At 41.1% G+C, this 16,264-nt stretch overlaps 1 protein-coding gene across 8 annotated transcripts in view; it reads left to right on the top strand.

Annotated features, from left to right (window-relative positions):
- The first annotated feature begins 2,331 nt into the window (after positions 1–2,331).
- ctnnd1 (catenin (cadherin-associated protein), delta 1) overlaps positions 2,332–16,264 on the top strand; it is a 29,010-nt gene continuing 15,077 nt past the window's right edge. For 4 of the 8 annotated variants that reach the window (XM_051945131.1, XM_022197534.2, XM_051945132.1 and 1 more), the window contains exons 1-10: positions 2,332–2,450; positions 9,060–9,207; positions 11,277–11,351; positions 11,448–11,573; positions 11,774–12,069; positions 12,257–12,335; positions 12,527–12,717; positions 12,970–13,225; positions 14,409–14,480; positions 15,325–15,475. In XM_051945131.1, coding sequence (XP_051801091.1) covers positions 9,067–9,207; positions 11,277–11,351; positions 11,448–11,573; positions 11,774–12,069; positions 12,257–12,335; positions 12,527–12,717; positions 12,970–13,225; positions 14,409–14,480; positions 15,325–15,475 — 1,387 coding nt within the window. In that variant the 5' untranslated portion in view covers positions 2,332–2,450; positions 9,060–9,066. The other 4 variants (XM_022197533.2, XM_051945129.1, XM_022197539.2 and 1 more) reach the window with 4 other exon arrangements.

Genomic DNA, 16,264 nt, shown 5'->3' on the forward strand with positions numbered 1-16,264 from the left:
TCTTTATAAGTTTATCCAGCCATTACTTTACCCTTTATGTGTCTCCATGAAATAAACCATGATCACACAAAGGTAATAAGATGCTGTATTTTTGCTCAGGGATTTTACGATAACTTCCTTCATAATACATAAAGAATCACAAAAACACTAGCTACTGATCAGGTCATAAGCAAATATAGATTCAAGATTCAAGACCTTTATTCACCACAAACACAATTATACATAACATAATGCACAGTGAAATGCATTGTTCTAGAATGAAACAATAAGAATATTAAAAATAAAGAATAAAAACACACAAGAATTAAATTTATATATGAATATATACATACACGTATGTATAGATAGAAATAGTAAATATGTAATATAAACAAATAAATAAATGAATAAACAAGGATACAGTAAAATACAACTCTTTTACCAGTTACACAACTAATACTGCATAATTGGTAAGTTTATTTGGGTTTCAGTTGTGTACAGTGTTGTGATTTTTTCTCACATTCACTTTTTAATTGTGATATTTAAATGGTCCTTTACTTTATCATCACTGCGCTATTTGTCCCTGCAAGTGCAGTCTAATGTTCTTGATCCGAGGCAATGAAAGCGCAGTTATGTTTTACAGTTATATAATCTGATTAAAAACTTTAGCATTTAAAGACACAGAGAAATGTGTCAGTATGACTAATTGGCAGATTTTATATGCGTATGAAGGTTTTCTGGTACTGCTGTTAAAGGTTTCCATCAGATGTTTTTGCAAACAGGCTTTATAGGTGTAAATGCAACTTTAGAAGCACACAATATTCTTATTTGAATTAGAATATATTTGAAACAGAATATAATATTATTTGTAAATGTATCTGTCCTTTAGAAAATCTGCTGATTGCACCTTTAAGGAATTAGTGTTTTTGCACACTTGAGTATATCAATTATAATATTTTACTATTTCACTTTGACAAGAGATCTCCAGACTCTTGTCAAAAAAGACAAGTTAAAGAGCATGAAATTACAATGAAATGACTCCAGGAAAATTCTGAATGCATTAACTTGTAGTAAAAGTAAACTTTCTGCCTCTGATTACGCAGCGCTGTAACATCACGTATGACCACATGAGGGCGACATCAGAACTCTAATGACAAATCTTATCTTTAATTTTGAAGCATATTTCCCAATGGTGTCGCAAAAATAAAGAGATAATGTGAGATTTTCTGGTTAGTGACTGGAAGGTGAAGAAAAAGGGATAAATAAGGGAGAGTTGGATAAATTAATTAGAATAAGAATAAAGTTCACATTACTTTGATAAAATTATAATAATGGCCCATAAATAAGTTTATAAAAATTCAAAACCAAAAATGTACCTTTCGAGTCCAACGTATTCTTGTAATCGGCTGTAATTATCTATCAAAATGAATAAGCTTCACTTCTATATTCCTTAAAAATGTGCCACAGCTCTGAATCAATGGAAAACAATGTTTTGTGAATCACAAAATAAGGGAATAAATCACATTTCTAAATTGCATCAAATGTAACTTCTCTTTATATTGTTATCAGCTCAGATAAGCAAGCATAGCCATGTTTTAACTCGCCTATTTAGAAAGAATTACCATACTAATAAAAGCTCCAGCCAGCAGTTATTTTATTTCTTCTTCTAAAATGTTGAGAATATTTCAAATTGATATTAAAGAAATCCATATTGTTATGTGCATAAATTAGTATGAACATGTGGTGGCTGTGGTTAACATAGTTTGTTTGTTTATAGTTCATATAAGAATTACAGTTGTGTTGTCTTTTTCATTGTACGTATTTTTGAAGACATTCAAATGTTAGCATCACTTACCTTCTTTAATTTCACTGTTTTTTTTTTTTTTAAATATCAAGATATGCTTAAATGTTTTCAGGACATGCTGTGTTTGACATGGAATCATCAATTCTGTGCTTTGCTATTCTGCATTTTTTCTTTTCTTTTCATTCTTAATATTTTGTAGTAAAACGATAGATTGCATTAAGTTGGAAGATGAAGCAATTTATTTAGTTTATAAATTGTTCCTCAGTGCAAACTTACATTTAGATCTTATTTCACCAATTCTCACTTTATAGTGCAACAATTTCAGATGTGCAAAGGATAATAATAATCCTGTTTTAAAAAAAAGAGCTACATAAATGTAATTCCAATGAAATGAGGTTCTGGCCTTGTGTTTTTGTTATGAAGTGATGATTTTCTACTATTAAATGATGATTTTCTGTTAGTAGACGGTGATTTAATCCGCACAGAATCCCAATAAATACCGCCACACTTGTTTTTAGTTTATCTATGATAGTTATTGTAATCTTCCCAGTGCTAACCTGCTTTATTCTCTGCTTTTATTCTCCACCTTCTCACCCCCAGCGGAGAGGAAGAGCAGAGACAAGTGAACAACAAGCCGAGGCAGGAGGGCAGATAGGAAATTACATAGGTGGGTGTTTTCTCCGTCTTCATTGTGAGTGTTCTGGCCCCGCTGTGGACTGTTTATTTGCTCGGTTTTCAGGTGTTTCTTCGACACGCACCTAGGTGTGTTTTTTTTTTATCCCAACTCGCTTCTTCTCCGACCCTTGCTGCCTTCCTTCCTTCCTGCTGGTCGAGCTTTGGATTGTATCCCCGCAGCAGCAGCGGCAGCAGGAGCAGCGGCGGCGTCGGCGGCTAGGCTAGGCCTGAATCCACATCGCAAACACTTATGGACTTTGAAAAACAGACCTAACAGTCTCCGGAATCGGTAACGACCTGTCTTTTGGCGTTTCGTGCTCGGTACAAGTGTTTGGGAATGGTTGTAGGTGCAAAGAGGAGCGACTTTTATTTACATTTATAGAACTTGGTTTGTTGTGAACGCAGCGTTAGCATGCTAGCAAACGTAGCATAAGCTAACCCAGCTAGCGTTGGTGTATTGCGTTCGTTAGCTTGATGAATAACTTGTATAGAGAGTGGGGAAAGTTGAAAAAACTAAACAATGTGCTTAAAAATGCTAAATGTACACACGGGTAACTCTAAAACGTGCTAACAAGGAGATTTAGTGCATGAATGGTGAAGCTTTTGAGTGGCTGGGAGGTGTATAACCATGTAATATTACACGTTTCTCTGTTGGGTGCATGGAAACGTGGAAAAAGCAAGATAATAGCTGGATTTCCCCACAGTTTTACACCAGCTAGGGGGCTTTCAGGACAGGTGAGACTACACGGAAGTGATCGGCCTTGACACAGACCGCCACACTGGGAGTCAAAGTCCAGTTTCTGCTTATCAGTTTCTTACTGTGTCACACCTGAAACGCCCACTCTCCGTGGACACTGAGACTTCACGGTTGTTTCAGGTGACTATGCTCGCAAGATGTGATTGTTTCTGTGTCGTCTGGTAGACCGCCTTTGGTTTTTGCTCATTTTTGTGTGCTGGGAGTCTCCTGTGAAAACTCATTGTTTATAATTCCAGCAGCTGCCTTTTGATGTGGTCTGCCAGGTAGAGGAGGGAGGCAGGATTTGTGCTGGTGGTGAAGCAGCCAGGGAGGGAAGCAAGAACCTGTTGTGTGGGTCTGGATGTATGGGGTGTGGTAAGGTGGCAGGCGTGTTTGTTGCTTCATTATTCAGCCCCTTGTGTAGAGGCTTGCAATGGAGACACCTTCTCAGCTTACAGTTTTGTCAGTGTTGAACAGAGGCTGGATTTTACTCAGATCCGCCTGACTGAGTCCGCTGCTCTTATGGAACGAGCGTGATACTTTCAATTTGTTCCTGTCTGACGTGAAAACTCACTTCACAATGACAATGCAGGGACCAGCCGGACTGAGACAGTGTTTGAGAGTCTGTGTAAAGTAACTGAACTGTTGATTCTTGGTTGATAGTCAGCTGATCAGTGCACCATGGACATGCCAGACATATTCCTGTACATACCCTGTGGGCATGTCTGCTTTGACCTGCTGGAACAGAGATGGAAGAGATTGTGAGCAAGTTAGGACAAGCTGTGTGCTCAGAAATGTCCCCTCTGTAGACGCAACAAGGAGGGGCAAGAAAAACACTCATAAGATGGACATTTCTTGCGCTGCCTAGAATTTGTTCCTAGCCGTGTTGTCTGTGGGGGCTGAAGTCTTGCTGCTCAGCCAGTTGTTTTAAGCAGGGCTATCATTTGTGAGCCTCTGTAATGACGGGCTTTCAGAGTGCACCATGGGTGTGTCCCTCTGACACATAGAAGCTGGGGTTTTTCTTATATTCGCTCCTCCTTCCTGCCCTGTCGTCTCTTTCTCCCTCCATTTATCTCTCTTCCTTTCTATCACCAGCAGTCACACCTACAGTCTGTTTTTATTTGAAAATGGAGCACGTCAGTTGACTGTGAGATGGATGAGAGTTCACACAGCGTGAAGTCAAAGTGCACAAATTTCAGAAGCTGCGAGGCGAAGCTATCGGACAGTGCCCTCCCTCAGTACCAGTGCCTAATTCCTTGGAAAAGTTTAGAGTCACTTTTATGAACTTTACTGGTGAAGCTCAACCAATTTCCTTGTGAAGAAGTGGTCACCAGTAGTAAATTGTTACCAACAGCTGTACGGTGGTTTTTAGTTTGTTGGCCTTTTGCTCATGAACTGATTGAACAGAGATGTTTTTACATGCGTTTGTAGATGTTATATGTAACACTGAATTTCTGTGTTTTGTGATTGTGGTAGCAAGCGGTTCACCATTGACTACAGTAGACGCAGAGCTGGTCTCTATTGACTTAGTCAGACCTGCCAATATTATATAGCAAAGTGACAGGCTGAATATTATCTTTTATTGGCTTTCCGAGCACTCATGATAAGTACATAATGTATTGTTGTTTTTATGACTCACTTTGTCGAGAATATAGTGACTGGAGTTTAAATCCTACTAATGGGGCTTAATGTCCAAGCAGGTAGAAGTCACTCAGCAAGGGGAGAAACTTCAATTTACCTATTTTTTATTAGTACGAAAATGATTTATTTACAGAAAAGATACAAACAGATATCATTATCTGTTTTCTATGATTTTATTATGTTGGACTGGCAGGAGATGTCAAGATGGGCTTTGGGAATTGCTTAGTATTATCTTACATTCTTACATTCAACTGAATAAATAGTTTATCACAAGTAATGTTCTCTATCATTGTCACATCTATAGCTCTCCTGGCTCCAGTAAGATTGAAACTCACCAGTTCATTTTTGGTTTCTCTTTTGTCCTGAGTTGGAGTTCAGATTTCCCCCCCCCCCCCCCCCCCCCCCCGTTTAAATGAAGCTGCATGTTTCTTTCCTCACTAAGAATAGTAAGCTGTTGTCGTGTAGATTGGACAGCTGGCCTTGCTGAGGTCCCTGAAAAGTCTATGGAGTGTGAGTGAATGTGACTGTAGGTGGGCGTGTGTGAATGTGCGCTCTCTCTGTAGCCGCCACATTGTGCACACGCTGTACGCCACATGGGAGTTTCTCTTTGGTGGGGGGGACTTTCATGGTTTCAAGTCAGGATGGTGAAGGCGGCAGTAGTTGGATGCAGGCCAAGGCTAACACAAAACACACACACAGGCCAAATCTCTGTGTGACCATTCAAATGAGGCTGAGTCAGCGGAGCCCATGGCCAAGCCACAACAGCATTTTACCATAGCTTCACCTCAGCTGTGTGTGTGTGTGTGTACAGGCTGGAACTGAATGCATGTCAGCCAGCCACAGCCACCAATGACTAAATCACTAAAATGACAGTGATAGCATATGATAATGAGGAAATGCACTGCAGCCACAATTCGGGTCACTGAGTGATAGACAAACTGTGAGTGAGTTTTCCATGTTCAGTGAACACAACCAGTGTGTGTACATGTCTATTATGTGTTTGCTCAGTGTAGTAAGTGGCTTATCGGTGTAATTCTAAGTCTATCCCATTAGCAGATACGATTTAACATTGCCAGTAATGGCCTTACATTATAGATTAATGTCTAATGCCCGGACTTTAAATGGCAAAAGCCATTTACAACTTTCACGAAGAACTGCATCCTGCCACAAGAATGCTAGTGGTGGGACTTGCATAGCTGTAGAGGTTGCGTGGCTCTGATGGTCTGTTGCACTGAGGCACAAGAGGCTGTCTTCTTCTATACTGTCAGAGAAGCGTTGATGTATTTGACAAAGCCTCAAAGAACATCTCAGGCTGTGGTATGTTGACTTATCTGATGTGTGGAATCAGCATGTCACCGCTTTTCATGGTCTCTAATGCAAAAGTTGATGGCTGCTATAGACACAACAAACATTTTTTTGTAGCTTGCTTCCATAGTCGGTTAACTTTATGTGTCGTTTGGGTTTTCAGAAAAGAACTGTTGGTGTGCAAGTGAGCTTTAACACACTGTTTACACTGACAGCTTTACATCGATGGTTCATTTCCCCACTTGAGATTGTTCGAAGGCATCTTTCAGTTTGTGTTATCCATTACAGAGGCACTGAGGCCCTGTCGGAATAGGATAAGTAAAAGTAGCGGTGCCCACTCTCCTCTTCCAGGCTTGAAGAAAAAACTTTGGTGTCAGAGACAGATGAGAGGAGCTGGGTGAAAGAGTGAAGGGCTCCCTTATTAGGACAGCTTCCAACAGCTGAGACAGGATATGACATGCTAGATCTCACTGTGGAATGTATGACAATGGCGCTGCGTGTGTGCTTTTGTGCAGCTCGTGTATGCTTTTGTCTACAAATGTCTGTGTTTTTTTCTCCAAGCAAATGGAAAAAAAAACAGGCGGCACTGACTTCACCAAAAGTAGCCACAGCTCTGTTTGAGTGTTCAAGGATAAGAGTGGTGTCAGCCTCACACACTTGCCACCTTTATTTAGTCTCTGACCCACATACACAAACCCTCGCCCTCACACAGATGTGAACACACACTCATGCTGGCGTGTGTGCACACTCAGACTTAATACAGGAGTCTTTGTTCACTCAGGCCGTCCTGTGTGTGCGAATGGAGAGCAGATTTGATCTACATGAGTCAGTGAACTTTGAAGTAGAAAATGATTTTTGCCCTGGTTTGGAGATGAGCCACACTCATGTCATTCCGTTATTAGACAGACACGGCTCAAGTAATCTTCCCCAGATTCCTCATACCTCCCTCACCAGTGTCCCTGCTGAAGGGTGAAAGTCTGAGAAAAAGTACTTTGTCATTCTCCTAATTTTGGGTTGGAAGGACATTTGCTTTTCTACCATGCTTTCTGTAATTTAGGCTTAGGTCAGCTGTGGCATGTGTTAGGTTGCATTTCCTTCCAAAAGTCCAGGTTGATGATTTAAAAATCGACTTTCCCACTGCTTTCCTTTTCAGTGACGCCTCGTAATTTGTTGCAAGCATTTTTCTCTGTGGCTGCACATTTGATGCAATTTATTGCTCCCATAATCGGCAGTTATATAGTTTTGCTGGTTATGTTGAAATGATTATTGTCTGCATTCCCTTCAAGTTTCTTGTATCATGCTTCCTGCACTCCAGTCACATCTGAATAATTATTAAGCTGGACGTGTTGGGCAAGGTGAAAGTGCAGTAGGATAAGCAGACTGATACTACCAACTTGTAAAAAAAAATGCATTGATAAGCAAACTCCAATGCATAAATTATCTTAATGTTTCTTTGTTGGAGATCCCCATGGTCTAATATTTAACCAGATGGAGGCAAAATGAAATTTAAAATTGCAGTTAAATAAAGTGTTTAATGTTTCTTGATATCATTAATTTTATTATCATTTATATTATTAGCAAATATATTTATTAGCAAAGAGGCACAGTAGAGCAAAATCTAATCCTCAAATACTAAAAATATCCTTTTAATCTGACATGAATATGAGGACATTATAATTTTGAAAGCCCTTTGCTTTGACTGCTTGCATTGTAAATGGGTAAAATAAATGGTTGTGTTTATATAGCACTTTTATCCAAAGCGCTTTACATGATACGTCACATACACACTTTCACACACTGATGGTGGAAGCTGCCATGCAAGGCACTAACCATGACCCACTAGGAGCAATTAGGGGTTCGGTGTCTTGCTCAGAGACACTTCGACATGAGCACGACGGGCCGAGGATCGAACCAGCAACTTTCCAGTTACAAGACGACCACTCTACCCACTAAACTATGCCGCCCCATATTGTTTGTGATCCTGTAAATCTAGTTGATACTCCTATATTTACTGTGGATTATTATTTTAAAGTCAAAAAGGCAGTCGAGCTCCAGTTTCTTTGACTTTTCTGTATCTTCGACTTTGTAGAAATAGTAGCAGTCATGGTGTAAAAGTATTGCTAATATAGTGTCCTGTTGTATGTTTAATCATCATGGATGGCATGTTATAATATGCAGAGTATGATTAGACGGTAAAGCATTTCTAGATGACTTAAAAAAAAAAAAAAACTACTTCAATATTATAATAAAAGCAAGACTTGCTCTTCACACACTGACTCTACAACACAACTCTGGCTTACTAAATTTGGTATAACTGCTAATGTGACGCTATCACACTCGCCTCCTTTTTTCCTTCTCACTTTCCTTGCATTTTGAAATGAAGAAGTGCTAACAAGGTACAGACACTGCAGCTGAAAACATGCTGTAATTGTCTCTCGTCATGCATCTTACTATCTATTTTTAAACCTGCATCACAGTAGGGAAAGAAATGTGCGAAAAAAGTGACGGCAGCTTGCTTCTGTTGTTGAATTTTAACTTTTTAGATTAATTCTCTGCTAGTAAGCTCTTTCTTTTTGTCTGCCGTTCGCCCCTGCAGTGGGTCTTGCTCTTGTCCTTACTATAGTCACATTTGCTTGGTACTTGCTTCTTCTCTATCTCTCTAGTTCTCTCTCCGTCGTCTCATTTGTCTTCCTTTGCTTTGCCGCTCTGTGACAGCTCCAGCTGCCTTTTACCCTCTAAATATCCACGTGATTAGCACTTCCTCACTGCGTGCATTCCCCAATGTGCACTGCACCAGGGCTCTTCTTTATATCTGTGTATGTACTTGGGTGATTCTGTCTGTTCTTTGATAAATTCCCGGTGTTGGTTGAGTCTCTTCTTGCTCTCTGGTGTTGACCCTGTCCTGTCCTCTGCTCTCAGCGTGTGAATGGAGCAGTGTGCGAGTACAGCCTCCCTGCTGGCCTCGGTGCGGGAGCAGGAGAGGCAGTTTGAGATGCTGAGCCGAGCTCTGGAGGAGGAGCGGAGGTCGTGTGCCGGCACCTTGCCCCGCCCCCTCCCCAACATGCAGGTAACACCAAAAAGAACTCCGACCCTACCATCACCAACCACCTTACCCTCTTGCACATTTTCCATCAAAACGTCCCTCGGATTCACCCTTGATCCGAGCGAGTTCATCCAAAGTCATCTCCATGGTCATCTCCACCTCACCTGTGTGGACTGGCTGGATTTCAGCACAACTTAAACCACACCAGGGGTAAAACATACCTCCTTTGGGGTCTTAATCAAAAGGGACTCTTGATATGTGCTCCAATTCAGATTGAATTTCAGAAAATACAAGTTTAGTCCAATAAAATGTCTGATAAACCTTTTAGTCCAACTCTTCCTGAGGAGGTAATTTAACCCTCTGTTTCTCCTCACAGCTTTTTATTTCACCTTTTTTCTCCATCCTCCACTTTTCCTGCTCTGTTTTTCCTCCGCAACTGTCCGTCCACATCGTATTTAAAATACGTCTTCCGTCATCATCACGTCCCTCCACCAATCGAACTTAACAACCCAGTGCAACCATCTTGTTTGTCTTGACTTGTCCATAGGTGTTTGCATGCAGAGCAATGTCTTGCTTCGTTTGTTGTGATATTGGGCTTCTGTCATCAAGAGTTTGTCTTCGTTTCAACTGTCAGCCAGCTGGTCCACTGATAATTTGCTGGATTTGATTCTGGTATGAAGAGGACGTCCCTCAGTGTTTTTTCAGTGGTGTAAGGTCCTCAGTGAACAGGGTCCAGCTGTATATTCCCAGTAAAACTCTTGATGTCTGAGTCTGTTTCATAAGCGTGTTACACTGTGTTTGCTTACGCACCTTCTTCATTGTGCGTAATTCCATTACCTGGTTCAGAGACTGCAGAGACAACTCAGAGTGACTTCATCCTCTGAGATCACCTCACAGACAGGCATGCAGGCAGACACGCCCACGCTCACTCATTCTTTTCCTTCCTTAGTGCCATGTGCAGCTATTGGTGCACCTCAATAATTTGACATAAACATGCGCACACTTTTGGCCCTGAAGCAACCCTTGCAACACACTAATAAGCAGTTGGTGTGTCCCACTCACTCACTATTCAACTCTGTCGGTTGTCGCTTTTGCATGTAGGCATGCCCTCACCAGGACATGTCGCGGTCCCAGGTGACTCTAGTGACTGATAAGAAATATAAGCGCTGTGTGTGTTAGTGAGTGCAGGCTAAAAAATGTAGCCTGTGCTTGTTCTTATCACTGCTATGTATGTGTGTTTACATAGCCCAAAGGCTTCGGCATGCCACTCTCTCAAGGTAGTGAAACACAACCTCAGTCATCACCTACAGGTTCCCACATGCTCGCATCTGCCCGGCACTTTCTACTGTTCTCTCTGAGCCCTAATCTGACCTAGAGAGTGTGTTTATTTGCTTCATCTATGTCTTGTTCATTTTATCTGGACATAGTGCTATTTCACCTCTCACCAGTTCTCGCTGTCAGCAAGTTATTTCTGCTTTTTAAAATCTGAGAACACAACATTTCTGTCTGTGTGACACAGCTGCATCTAATTTCTGAATCAGCGTTGAACAATTGCCCCCTGGCTGTGCCCCATTTATCCCCTTAGTATTAAGCTGCAGAGGTGTCAGTAGAGATAGAGCTCCCTCTCTGGCTAGAGAGGCAGGAGCACCACACCCATCACCACTCCTGAACAGAGGGTGTCTGCATACCTGAGGGAGATATTTGTCTGCGTGTTCATTCCACCCTCACATTCATTCATAGCTCTGTTGCATGTTTACATATTTTAGGAGTTCAGACTATTCACCTGAAACCTAAAACGTCCAGCTGCCACTGACTTTCATTGCATTTTTTAAAATAACAGCATGCTTGTTTTGTACAAAATTTTATATATATTTTTTAGAAGTAATGGAATTTGAATTTTCTCAAGTTGAAAGTTGCTTTCAGATTTGGCTATTTTATTTTACACAAGTAAGCTGTTGCTCTGGACAGCTGGAAGGTGTCAGCTGCTCAGCCACTGATGTGATGTGTGTATTTGTTCAAGAATACATACTTTCATTGTTATCTGCGTGTTTGTGTGTTGGATCATCTCACTTGTATTTTCTTTTTTTCTGCAGAACGGCCGCATTCCTTGTGATGCAGACATAGAGAGGCTGAAACTGAACGAGGGTTACATCAACGGGACACATCACGTAAGCATCTTTCAGAGCCGTTTCTATTTTAGCTGTTTCATTTTTACTCCTAGTGACCACGTGCATTGAGATTTATGTTGAAATGTGTCTGTGCAGTTCAGGATGGAGCCTGGTCAGATGGTGCAGGAGACGTACACGGTGGAGGAGGACCCCCAGGAGTTGCCACCTGTTGTCTCCGTGGAGACCAGTGAAGATGGGACTACACGACGCACAGAAACCACGGTAAAAATAAGATTCAAATGAGAGCAATTGCTTGTTGCAAAGTGTGCAACTTAAAGCACTATTGGAAAGGGCATGAGAAGAGAAGACAAAGAAATAAATTTGTTCTTGCGAGATTTAGTGAACAATTTCATGCCAGTTTACGTACTTGTGAATATTCTGTATTGATATCTTGTGTCCTGCCTCACCTTTTGGTCATTAAGGTAAAGAAAGTGGTAAAAACCACCACCACCCGTACAGTCATCCCTTCCGTATCAGACACACTTTCTATTGATGGTGGAGGTTCTGTGACGGGTATGGCCGGCTACACTACACCCATGGACCGGGTCTACAGGCCGGGACCTGGTGGCCCTGGTGTGCCCATGGACTATCCTACTCACACTGTGCCCCGCAACTACCATTACGGCCCTCCAGCAGGCTACGACGACTACCGAGCTGGACCCCCATCTGACACCTACACAAGCCTAAACAGAGGAGCTCGTATGGATGATCGCTACAGGTACCGTGTTTGCTTAGATTCATGTTTATGCTAGCACACTTTATATAGAGTTAGATAATTTTCTCCTGACTAGATCCTTGCTTGTGTTGTATCTACTCTCAGATGTGTATTGCTTTGGATAAAAGCATCTGCTAAATGAAATTGTACTTTCAGCCTTGTTGATATCACTTTTCCCTCTTCTTTTCAGAGATGGATACAGAACCCTGGATCCAAGCTACAGAGCCCCCAGCAGGAACCAGCTGGACCCCTATGCTGCTCAGCCACAGGTATATTCAACAATCCTTGCATCCCTGTCTTTGATGCCTTCCATTTTGCTCTCACCTGCTGACACTTAAAGAATCACTTGCTACATTTGATGATTTGCTGGCAGGATATGCTGAAACTGTTGCATACATTTATCATAGTAGTTGACGTGTAGTTTCCAACATTTTGTGTTTTATTTCCGGTTTATGCGTAGGTTGGGCGTATGGGAAGTGCTATGGAGCTGTCTTCTATTCCAAGGTTTGTCCCAGAGCCGTACGGTCTAGAGGATGACCAGCGCAGCATGGGCTTCGATGAGCCCGACTATGGCATGGGGCACCCAATGCACTACAGCACTGTGCCCCGCAACCACCATGCTTTCCCACATGGGCCCCCTCGCAGGACTGGGTACGCTGACTCATCGTGGTTTACAGGATGAATATTATCTAGATCTATATTTTGCTTCTATGCGCTATATGTGGTGTTTGTGAGTCATCTAGCAAATAGGCAATGTAAAACAATAAGTCGTTTTTATTGTTGCTAATCTTGGGCCTTGTTGTCGTGAACATGACGCAGTGGTTTCTCTCTTGGCATTCATTTTCCTGTCCGTCACTGAAAATCTCAAACAATTTAAATATAAATGTCCTTTTCCTGCTGCAGGAGTTATGAAGGCACCTTGGATGGCGACATGAGCGGTCCAGGTGACATGTACTATTGGGGTGGAGGAGCGCCGCTGGCCCAGGGTGAAAGAGGGAGCATGGCTTCTTTGGACAGCACTCTAAGGAAAGGCCCTGGCCCTTCTGGCTGGCGTCAGCCGGAGCTGCCAGAGGTCATCGCAATGCTCAACTACAGGCTGGACCCCGTCAAGAGCAACGCAGCCGCATACCTGCAGCATCTCACCTATAAGAATGATAAAGTAAGGGGTACACACATACCAGCTCATTTCTTTTTTACTAATTTAAAGTTTGCATTAAGTGCAGCTTACAGCAGAGTAGGCTTCAATCAGTAGTTAAGTCTCAAGCTCATGATTAGTGTTTGTTCTAAGAATGGTTTACGCATTTTTGATGGCATGTAGAAAGTTCTACCAGCATGGGTCTAAGATTTGGGTGTTCAGTAGATGGGTAAAGTCTTATGGTCAGGGAGTAGAGGACAGATTATGACAGCTAGTTCTGATTTGGGACTAGTTATGAATTTGGAAAGATGCTTTTAGAGTCTACTTACGGATTAATGATAACAATTTTGGACTTCAGTGTCAGTCAGCATTGCTGGTTGCAATTTTGTCAGTACACAGGTGGAATGTTTGCAACATTTTGAATATAAGTGAATATAAGCTTACATACTTGAGGTCCTTCTGGGGTGGGTTTCAGGGGGTTTGTGGGTGGTTCAGTTGGGGACGAGTATTACCGGTAAAGAATAACGGCTGGACCTTACATTAAAGGAAATTTTCCCTTTGTGTGTTTTATATTTTGTCTCGTATTATGTTGTATTTTCTTGTTTGCAGCTGGAATGCTTCATTTTTGTTCTTTGGTTGCCAGCATTAAGGGGATTTTGTTCTCTTGGTGCCTAAGTATGCACGACCTAAATGATCTTTTTCAGTAGGCATTATGTAATGGGGAGGTGTAAGTGGTAGTGTAGACTCCATTATCTGTGTATTGTGAGGAGGAGATAGGCTCTTGACCCATGGTCTGTTTTTATTTTAATATACAGAACACTTGAAAATTTGCACGAAAGATAATGTCATGAATCAGAGCTTGAGTTAAAACATGTAGCTACACTTTAGTATTCATATGGATGAAGTTAAAGCTATTAACCTGAAAAAAAAAGGAATATTATGATATTTATTGATGAAGTTGGTGAATTTACCCACTTGAGTTTTTTATTTTAAGGATATTTTCGGGCATTGTTACTGCAGTGGGTGTCTGTTATCGTCATACCACGTGCCTTGTGCGTTTCTTTCCTTAATTTCTTTTTGCATTAGTACGTCTTTTACAGTTTTTCATCGTTAGTCGTAATTTTGATTAGCCTAAGTGGCCAAGTACATTAAATCTGATCTGATCAACATTCACATCACAGCTAATATTTATGCTTTTGGTTCACAGGTGAAGTCTGATGTGCGTCGTCTGAAAGGCATTCCAGCGCTGGTTTCTATGCTTGACAACCCAAACAGAGAGGTCAGTTTGCTGTTTTTCTCTGTGGATTTCTGTTCGCTCTTTACTGTTCTACAAGTTTCTTATGCTTGGGCTAGGCTGGCAGAAAGTGAGGCTTAAGGGATGTAGTGTATCTCTTATGTAATCCAGAGACAGGTTGTTCGCCTGAAACAAACTGTCAGGACAAAGTGAACTTAAGACTTGCTCCTAATACCAAAAGAATGAGAAATAAGCAGAATGTATTTGAGTTCTCTTGGTCAAATCCTGGAGGTCAACATTTGTGCTAAATATGGTTTTGGCCAAAACATTCTGTGGGTTTTCTGTAGCTCCCTTTCATTTAGGCTTAGCTGTGGCAAAGTTTTGCTGATGTTTGAGTGGGCATTACCAGACAGACCACATCATGCATTCCACTCCCAGAGCAAATAAGCATCTTAATTTCACATTTCATGCTCCATAGCCAGTGACAAGTTAGAAGTCTTATGTGTGTTGGATAACTTGCTGACTGGACAAATGGTTCAGACAGCGACTGGATCCTCTGAACATTGGAAAGTGGTTTTACTGACTGAATGCAGTTTCTTTAAATTATACTAAACAAATGTCTTTCGAAGCATATTAAAATTGTTTTACGGTGAAAGTATGTAAGAAATGTGTCCAACTTAATTTACCATCAATTACAGCGATTACTTCTATAAGTTGCACAGCCACGACTCATGCAATGTGTTCAAGTACAATCAAGCAGTTAGAAGAGCATGGCATTGTCTCCTACTGCTGCTATTCCAAGTCCATGTATGTGAAATCAATGCTCTCTTGAAGTGGGTCCTCATCCTGACTAATGGCTCATTAAGCTGTTGTTCCATCTGTGGTATAGGTTCACTACGCAGCCTGCGGAGCACTGAAGAACATCTCATATGGCAAAGATCCAGATAATAAGATCGCCATCAAGAACTGTGATGGAGTGCCGGCTCTGATCAGGCTGCTGAGGAAGACCCGTGACCAGGATCTCACTGACATTATCACAGGTTAGCCTGAGTTTTGTTTATGGTAAAATGTGGATTTTAGTTCAATCCCTGGAGCTCCACGGGCTCTCCTTGTGTCCAGAGTCACCGCCCTTCTTCTCAGTAGAATTGTATTTAAAATACTTGTTTCAGCAAAATGTGGCGAATATCAAATGACACTTTAAGACTTGACATTGAACAATTCTAGTTTCTTGTCTCTTTGATGAGGTGTTGGCAACAAAATTTTATGTTGAATTTCCATTAAATTTAATAATAGTTGCAACCTGCATCCATCTCCACCGCCATTACTCGTGTTTGCTTCTTCATTGCATATTCATATGTAGATTCATGCAGTGCAGTCTTTGCATGGATACTAATATACATATGCAATGATATGTTAGTGAAAAAGCAGAACCAGAGTTTTGTACTCATGTTTGTTACGTATTTGTACATTTAGAAGTACTAACATTAGAAAGTCACATCAATCTTCTCCAAAGTAACATCTTTGCTACTTTTACTAATTTCATTTTGCTTTTCAGTTGAATAGCTCACAAAGTTCTTACTGTCTCATAATGTAAGCTTCCCACATATCAAAAATAAACCGCAAACATACCTATAAAAATGTGACACTTTCATAACATGTTTTTTTTTCTGAAAGGCTAATATTACAAAACACTGCTAGTATTACAATGTAATGAAGGAAGATCTGGATACCATTGAGTATGCTGGAAAAAAAACAAGACACAGCTTGTATCTGCTAGTTCTCATAAAAACCAAGATAAAAGCTTGACAGTAAAGGCAGTCAAATCACAC

The sequence above is a fragment of the Acanthochromis polyacanthus genome, chromosome 3, assembly GCF_021347895.1.
Source record: "Acanthochromis polyacanthus isolate Apoly-LR-REF ecotype Palm Island chromosome 3, KAUST_Apoly_ChrSc, whole genome shotgun sequence".
In the NCBI taxonomy this organism is placed as follows: Eukaryota; Metazoa; Chordata; class Actinopteri; family Pomacentridae; genus Acanthochromis; species Acanthochromis polyacanthus.